Source organism: Otolemur garnettii, unplaced genomic scaffold, assembly GCF_000181295.1.
Source record: "Otolemur garnettii isolate 467f Iridium unplaced genomic scaffold, OtoGar3 scaffold00002, whole genome shotgun sequence".
Lineage (NCBI taxonomy): Eukaryota > Metazoa > Chordata > Mammalia > Primates > Galagidae > Otolemur > Otolemur garnettii.
Window position 1 is genome coordinate 33,699,188 of NW_003852397.1, and position 9,098 is coordinate 33,708,285.

At 39.9% G+C, this 9,098-nt stretch overlaps 1 protein-coding gene across 5 annotated transcripts in view; it reads left to right on the forward strand.

The window, feature by feature from the left end:
- The window catches only part of OXNAD1 (oxidoreductase NAD binding domain containing 1), a 40,193-nt gene extending 32,118 nt beyond the window's left edge, over positions 1 to 8,075 (forward strand). For all 5 annotated transcript variants that reach the window (XM_003781725.3, XM_023513676.1, XM_023513677.1 and 2 more), the window contains 3 exons: positions 5,634 to 5,876; positions 6,662 to 6,770; positions 7,872 to 8,075. In XM_003781725.3, coding sequence (XP_003781773.1) covers positions 5,634 to 5,876; positions 6,662 to 6,770; positions 7,872 to 8,026 — 507 coding nt within the window. In that variant the 3' untranslated portion in view covers positions 8,027 to 8,075. The remainder of the gene's footprint in view (positions 1 to 5,633; positions 5,877 to 6,661; positions 6,771 to 7,871) is intronic.
- Positions 8,076 to 9,098: the final 1,023 nt, after the last annotated feature.

The following is a 9,098-nucleotide window of genomic DNA, read 5'->3' on the forward strand; positions in this document are numbered from 1 at the left end:
TGGCGGGCGCCTGTGGTCCCAGCTACTTGGGAGGCGGAGGCAGGAGACTCGCTTGAGCCCAGGAGTTGGAGGTTGCTGTGAGCTGTAATGCCACGGCACTCTACCCAGGGCGACAGCTTGAGGCTCTGTCTCAAAAAAAAAAAAAAAAAAAAAAAAAGACACTTAACAATTAAAAAACAAGCTACACACTTGTAGAAAATGTTTCAAATGAGATAATCCAACAAAGGACTTGTATCCAGAATGTGTGAAGAGCTTTCAAAAGTTAACAAAAGACAAAAAATGTATTTCCTTTCTTTTCCTTTTTTTAGGGGGGGTGGGGCAGAGTCTCCCTCTGTGCCCTGGGTAGAGTGCTGTGGCTCACAGCAACCTCAAACTCTTGGACTCAAGTGATCCCCTTGCTTCATCCTCCTTAGACAGGCGCCTGCCACAATGCTTGGCTAGTTTTTTCTATTTTTAGTAGAGACGGGGTTTTGCTTTTGGTCAGGCTGATCTCCAAACTCCTAAGCTCTGGTGATCCACCCACCTCGGCCTCCCAGAGCACAAGGATTACAGGTATGAGCCACCGCACCCAGTCAACATAATTTTTTTTAATGGGTAAAGAATTGAATAGACACTTTGCTAAAATTTAAGGATGGCAAATGAAAAAAATGAAACAATGAAAAGGTGTTTAACATCATTAACCATTAGGGAAAAGCACTACAGACCTATTAGAATGACTACAATGAAAAATACTGACAATACCAACTGCTGGTGAGGATATGGAGCAACTGGAATCTCCTGTGTCTTTTATATTGCTAACGAGAATGCAAAATAGTACAGCCATCCTGGAAAACTTTTTGGCAGCTTCATATATAAAGTTAAGTATACATTTATCAGATGACCCAGCAATATCACCCTGGAGTATTTATTCTAGAGAAATGAAAGCTATGTTCATATAAAAACCTAACATGAATATAGCAGTTCTATTCATAATTTTCAAAATTTAGAAAAATCCAAATATCCCTCAACAGGTGAATGGATAAACTGGTATGTTCATCCAGTGGACTACTGTGTTATTGATGCATACAGCTACTTGGGTGGATCTCAGCAGCATTATGCTGAGTAGAAGAAACCTGTTCCCAGAGTTTGCATACTCTATAGTCCATTTCTGTCACATTCTGGAAGACAAAACTACAGTGATGGGAAAAAGATTGGAGTAGAGAAGGCTGTGAACATAAAGGGATAGAACAGAGTTTGAGGGGAGGGGTCATGGAACTATTCTGTATCTTAATTTTAATGATTCTATGTATGTATTAAAATTCATACAGCTGTATACCAAAAGAAAACATGTTACTGTAAAAGAATTTTTAAAATGATTTTTAAAAATTTTATAAGGGCATAAAAATACATTCTTGTGGTTGACACATCAAGTTGTGTCTGTTCAAGATTATTATCCCCAGGTACTTCCATTAGTATTTCCTGTAAATGTAGTATCCTGTCTGTCACATTTTTACCCTCCAACCTCTGAGTCTTTCCTTCAGTATAGCTTCAGCTGCCTTATTCCTTTTTAGGTTCTCCGTAGATTTGCCACCCATTACTGTCTTTAGGCTGCTCTTGAGACCCTAAAATGGATTCCTGGAGTGGGACCAACAAGGTTTTCACATGCTCCTTGCTCAGAGTTGAAATGAGCAAGCCATCCCAGCTCCTAGTGCCATGAGCACTCCCCACATCCCCACTGGTCCTCAGCCTCCCTTTTGTGACCTGGCCGGGTCCTGGTCCATAGCTCCCTGCTTTGTTTCATGCCTCATTGGCATTTCAATGAAGGAATTTATTCTTAAAGGCTGTAGAAAATCTCTAAGTGGCATTGCCTGAATGCACCTCCTAATTGTAGTGCCTGCTCTACTCTGCCCAGTGGGAGTTGCAGGCAGCCTTTATGAAGGCAGATTTTTCTTGGAACCATTTTCAGGTGGCTATTTTTCTCCTGAGGATTTGTCTTAGTATGCTATTAGAGTGGACAATGGAGGCACGTGAGTGTCCGGGTGGCAGCAGGCTGCTCTGTTGGGACATTGGAATAAAGTCCCATAAACGTCTTCCTTTATTTTATCTGCTTTGGCTCAAACTTCTGGCAGGGTAAAGGGTTCTAGACAGCTATTGTGTGTTTGGCTCCAGTTGCTGTGGAAAGGTTGTTTATTTCACAAGTAGAAAATCTATACCCAAATTAGATACATTTCTACGTAATTGAAGGTAATGCCCTCTTACTCACTTACATGTTATACTGTTCAGTACTTTTGTCTTGTGTTCATGCTACCCTGGCCGTTTTTATTGATCAACACAAGACAACAGTGGTTTTTGATTCTTTCCAGATGCTAGCAAATTAGAAGATAGACCTACTGGAGATTATTTTGTCATTAAGGAAAAACAGGCTTCTTGAGTATTATCTTTCCCTGGGGCACATATTCTTGCCGGCTTCAGGTTGAAAATACTTTTTTTTCTAAAAGCAGTAACCTGAAGGCTTTTTTTGTTGTCATTACTAAGCATGTCAGAGGTGTCCATTGGAGAAAATTATTTCTCTCTCATTTCTCAGTATCTTTCACTCTCAGATTCTCATAAAGAGAGAAGTGTACAGGCAAGCAAGGGAGGGAGATTATAGAAAGATGAATCCATTGTTATCATTAGGCAGAGCCTCTCCTGTCTTAGATTCTATTTTTGAGACTTGAAAGGAAGGACCATTTTAAAGCACTTTGGTAGCCAGTGTAGCAATTCCTAGGTTTTAGTTGTTCCTAACCTAATGCACCCTTGCTGCTAATTTCTTTTGTCAAAAATGAAAACCTACTTACCATAATTCTTGTAACAATCTCCTACATATTTAAAATAGTTAAGTTCAGACATTTTTCCCCTCAGAGAAAAGGTTTCTATTCATTTAACATTTCTTTACCAAAAAGGACGTTTTGTGCATTCAAGTAATTTTCACTTTCTTCTTAGATTTTCTCTAAGTTTAACTCATCTTTAAATTGTAGAGCTCAAATTAAACTCATGTCCAAAACTCCTTACTGCTCATCTTCTAAATGAGGTGCCAAGGTGTGAATACTAAAGGTTTGATCCTCAAAAAGCATATAATATATTATTACTTCTTAAAAGAGAGTTAATTTAGTTGATTTATGCCAGGAATGTAATGTGTAAGAGGAGAAATCTGTGCTTTTAAAATTTCTTTATTCTTGGGTTCTGTTTCTCTGTTGTTGTTATTTTGCTTAGTCAAACAATTTTAATCAGGTTGGATGAAAAGCAGTAAAAGTGCAACTACACAAAAATTCTCGTGTTTAAACTGTTGTGCATTGTCTTATAAGGGTTAAAGGTGGGATCCACCCCTGAATCTTCTTTGTAGTGCTGGAATAAGGAACATATTCTGGGGTGCCACTCACATCGCATTCATGGTTTGTCCAAAGGAGTTTACAAGCACTGTGTGGTTTTATTGTTGGAGGATCATCAGTCAGACGGTGAGGCCAGCAATGCCATTCAAGAGGCACCATACTTCCATCCATATCCCCAAATGTGTTTTTGCTGTTTATTTTAATGGTATATATGTGTATGACCCATCAATAACACTCAAAAACTGCTTGCTGTTTTCATAGTATTTGTTTTGGTGCTTGTCTTCCCCCGCTAATGTACCAACCTCCACATCATGTGCCTTGAATAATTCATGGGTAACCGAGGAGTGGCCACAGACCTGCCCCAGCTCATGCGTTAGGACTTGCAGTAACTCCGTCCTGTCCTGCAGGCCCTGGATTTGGTTTTTTGGTGACAGGGAAGGAAGAAGCAGGCACTCTCAGCCCTTCTTCCATGACAGCCACAGTGACTAACATATCATCTTGCATAGAGCCTGATACCAGCAGGGAGTTTTCTCCCACTGTTAGTCTTCATTATGAGTGGGCAGGGCAGATGCTGTCACCCATTTCCTGGTGTGGCATCAGAGACTTGGAAAAGATAAGGGGTAGCAATGGATTTAAATAGAGACTATGATTAAAATGCAGTTTTCTAGGTCTGTGTGTTTTTACCTCAACAATGGGTTACCAGCCCTGTCTCTGCTGATGCCCTCTTTCTAGAACTATCCTGAAATGAACTTTATAGTTAATGTTATGAACACATAATATTTTTTAAAAAATAACATAATTGTCTAACTGTAATATAAAGAAGTAAAGTGATCCATAATCAAAGAATGTGTATTTCAGTACATTAGATGAATAATTGGGCATATCTAAACTAGAAGATAAAATGAATTGGTCAGATGATTATTCCTAGTCATAGAATCACCATGATTGCACTGCCCATGAATGAATACAATATGTCTGCATGTGTGTTTTATAGGTGACAGGACCACACATGTCACCATCTGGGATGTGGTTTTCCAGAACAGTTGACATGCTTGGTAAAGTTCTGACAGAGTACAGTCTACATGGTGGTTATGTGCTAGAGAATTAGGACCAAATTAGATCTGTGTAAAAAACACTTGGAGTTTATTTGTAAAACTAGTTAAGGTCTGGTCTCAGATCGCTACAAACCTATTGGAGGTAGTGGTGAGCATAGCTGCGTCCAGTACAAACCAGGCTTTACCTACGTGAATGTCCCATGGGCTATTCAGAAGTTGTTATGCAGGACAGTCCTGTACAGTGTAGATAATGATGTGCTGGTAAACCAACTATCGGAATTAAAAAAATAATAAGAATAATCCCTGACTTGTACCATTTGCTGTGGTATAAATGCTCCCACAATGGCTGATTTCAAAATACCAGTAGAAACTGGCTCACAAAATTCCTGTAGATTTAACCATCAGCTTAGCAGGAGCCAGTCCAGGACACCACTAATTTTTCAAGATCTCCAACATCTCTGTCCCTATCCTCTAAATGCCAGTTGGGTTTCCCAAATCATTGTGACAATAAAAAATGTCACAACAAGTTTCCAAAACACCCCTGTCAGGGGCAGTATCACCCCATTGGAACTAGTGCAACTCTGATGATTATTTCTGGTATAAATGACTGACTACACAGTAGATACTTTACCTGGGTAGGTCTGAGTGATATTCTCCACCTGAGAAGCCTTTGGCCGTTTGTTCTTGCTGTTCTAGGAAGAGGGAACAGCCCTGGTCAGTACTGCTCTAAGCCTGTAGAGCTGGTCGGGCTATGCCCCATGGGGAATCAGGAGGGAGTCCCTGTACTTGACTTTTCAGCCCTGATGAGCCAGGGCAGCCAGTGGAGTGACTCTCACCCCTCCTGCCTCCCAGGCAGGATCAGACACAGGAGCACCACTCAGATAAAGGAGATCCATACTACAGGAGCTGTCCCCAGCCTTGTGAGTCCATTACCTTTTCCTCAGCACACTTCATCACTGTAGAAGTTAACAAATGGCAAAATTACTGAAGTGCGTCTCTCTTTCTCAGTGTTGGAGTGGCTGTGCAATATGGATTATGAGGGTAGCAAATGCTTATATAATGGACAAGTGGAATCAATTTACAGGGCCTCAGGAAAATTGGAAGCAAGCTGTAAAAACAGTCCTAAATACTGATAAAAATGCAGGCAGTAGACCCAGTTTTATTAAAGTAGAACTTTTGGCTTAAGACCTGTGCTGTAAAAGACTAAAGGATCTTTTCTTTTCTGCCTTAGTGTACACTTGACTCTGAAGTGGCTGTAAGAGTGGGTGGAGAGTTCTTCTTTGACCCTCAGCCTGCAGATGCTTCTAGAAACCTAGTGTTGATTGCAGGAGGAGTTGGAATTAACCCCCTGCTTTCCATCCTGCGGCACTCAGCAGATCTCCACAGAGAGCAGGCAAACAAAGGAAGTGGGTATAAGATAGGAACAATAAAGCTGTTCTACAGTGCGAAAAATACAAGTGAACTTCTCTTTAAGGTAAGGCTGAAAATGTATGTTTCATAGCACACTTGTGTAGTGGTATTAATTGTTCATGAAAATTTCCTCTCTAGATTCTGTTTTCTCTACAAAGATTCAAACAAAAGGCTTAGCAAGGTTTAATCTCTTTGAAAAGAGAATTAAGCAACACATCTCACCGAGGACAATTAAAACTGCTAGTGGTGAGTGAGAAGGCTTCCAGTTCAGTGACAGGAAAGGATCGATTTTGGTGGGATAGAATCTGGAGGTTGGACAAACAGAAAAGTCATCATGGCCTTGAGACTCTGGAGAGTCAAGAGAGCCCTACAAGTGGGCTTGTGTGTGTTGGGAGTAGGCAAGACTTAAGATAGTTTAGACCCAGCTGGGTAAATGAAACCCCCATCAGTTGCATCTGTTGAAACTAAGTACATTGGCTGGAGAAGGCTTTCCCTGGGGATTGCTTTCACAGCTGCAGGAATGAACAAAAGAACAGAAACAGTTAAAAGACACAACTGTGGTCAGTGAAACTGCTGCTTAATTGCCAATGCGGGAGAAAAAGGAAAGAGAAAAAACTCCCGGAGAGTTGGTAATATGCTTGTTAGCATATTCAGATTTCAATTAAAGCCGAATAGCCCTCTGTACTCTGAATGCTCTGGCCTGCTAGGCTGCAAACAATATCTCTCTAAGTAGAGAGCAAGAGTGGCAGACGTGTGCAGAATGGGAGTTGAGGTTCAGCATCAGTGGTTGTGCACATCTGTTTTTATTTTTTAAAATTGTAGTGTGACAAAATATGTTTGACATTCCAGAAAAATATCCTCGATTTAGTAAATGAATTTCCTGAGAAGATTGCATGCAGTTTACATGTTACAAAACAGACTACACAAATCAGCGCAGAACTCAAGCCTTATATCACGGGTGAGTCCCCTAAAGATATTTTGACCATCTCCATGCAGTTGTTTGAGGGACATGCTAGTTGGTTGAATGTAGATGCTTTATTGTTGGGAATTGCTGGTTAGAGAGGTCAGTACCTGGGGAATGAGATAATTCATCAGGGGAAAAAGGAGATATTTAGTTAGATTTACTTATTACATATGGTATTCTGCCCATATAAAAATTTATTTTCCACAGTTTTTACAGGGGACTTTATCATCACTGTAGTGTACATATAAAGAATTTATATTCTAGCCATGACTGTGTTACCAAATGGAGAGGGTCCAGCTGCCTGTCACTGTCATCCAATATGCTGAGAAGGGGATAGGTACATCAAACCTATTTGTCAGAAGGCCAGCGATTCTAGAGAACAGTGAGAGTAACCTTTCCAAGACTGTTGTTCTGCCTATGCAACAAACTTCAATAACTTATATAGGGGATAATTTCAAAGCATACTAAAAATACATTATACTTATGTGATTAACAACATGTAAGTTAAATATGGCAATCAAAAGAATAACCAAAGAAAATCATTATCAAAAGAAACATCATGCCATTAATCTCTTCCATAGTGCTCCCAGGTTTCTTTCAAGATGATTATCTCTATTACCTGTTCCTGGGTTGGCCTGTGTGACTCACTGTTCCTATGTTTCAAAGTGCTTCCTGAATTCACAAAAAGCTAAAAAAGGTTGTGGGGGTCACTGTCTCTACTACAACTGAATTGATTCCATTTGCCACTAATGGTCATTTAAATTACTCATGATTCCCTGCTTGGAATGATTTTTACAAAACAGTTTATTTACTTTGCTAAAGGCAGTTTTGCATCCCCACCAAAGACCAGTAAACTAACTGGCTCTTCCTGAAGAGTGCTGTTAGATGAGCTTCCTCCGCTGCCTGCCATAGTTTAGGAAGCGTGGACATGCTCTCTTCTTGGGGCTGGTCCTGGGAGGCCAACAGGAGCTCAATAACTGGACTCACTGTGTTACAGTTATTGTATACAAACACTTGGCTGGGTTGTGGTTAGTCCTTCCTCATTTGAGTATACAAACATATCTGGCTTAATTTGGTATTTATTCTTTTTGATAGAAGGAAGAATAACGGAGAAGGAGATAAGAGATCATATTTCAAAAGAGACTTTGTTCTATATTTGTGGCCCACCTCCAATGACAGACTTTTTCTCCAAGCAACTGGAAAATAGCCATGTTCCCAAAGAACACATTTGCTTTGAGAAGTGGTGGTAGAAGCAGGCAAAGGCAGAAGAGAGGAGAAGATGATGAGATCTGCTCAGGATAGTAAGAGAGAGATGTCATGTGGCAAGGTGAATTGATCCCCTTCTTAAGACTGTGAACTAAATGACCAGCTGGAGAGTGAAAGAAAAGCCAGCTGTTGTTAAATGGTAAACTTTTTGATCAAACTTTTTTTACTATATTGATTTTCTTTATTAATAACTATTTAATTATCTCATCATGTATCAAGAACTGGTCAATATAGATTTTGTTTTGCCCTTAGGCAATAAAACAATATATGTTTAACATTTAACCATAGGAAAATGTGGTTTTGTGTATGAAATGTGGGCTAATTTGGCAGCCATCTATGTATCTTACATTCAATAAACTTATTTAAATACATTCTTAATAATTTTACTTTGAAAATTCTTCATATTCAATGCCTTTGTTTACTTTATCACACCAGCAGCCTTATTGAAACCATCAGAGTTGAGTATGGAAATGGAAAATTGTTAGGAAACTGCTTTAGGGTGTTGGCTATCCAGTGTATTTTCTGTTTTGTTAATGAATATCCTAAGTATGTCTCCTAATTGTTAGTCTCTTCTAAGATGAAACCCATTCTATGTCTTGGCTGCCTGCAACACACTGTTGGAGGTGGCTTCTTATTTGGGACAAAGGCATTGGTATCTGTTGGGTTCCGTGTTAAACCTATCTTTGGTGACAGGGCAGGCTAGCTGTGGAAGTGTGCTTAGAATTGAGTAAAGGATATAGAGCCATTTTCAAATACTGCTTTTCCACTTTTTATTTCATTCCTTTTTGCCAAAGTTCTTCCTCACACCAGCAGCTACATAGCACAGTTGTTAAATGACTGACAGAGAGCAACTAACGTTTCAACTCCTTAAGTCTGCGTTTGGGAGGCAGGTCCCCAAGGAAGATGGAAGATTGGTGGAGCTTCATCCCAGAGGTGCTCTGATGAAAGTGCTAGTAAGCAGACTGTAATTTGTATCTTTTTGTTAGTTTTTAAAAATCCAAAAGAGGGCTGACTAAGACGAGGTCTTTCTTTTTAGGACAAGCAGTCTTGGGCCCA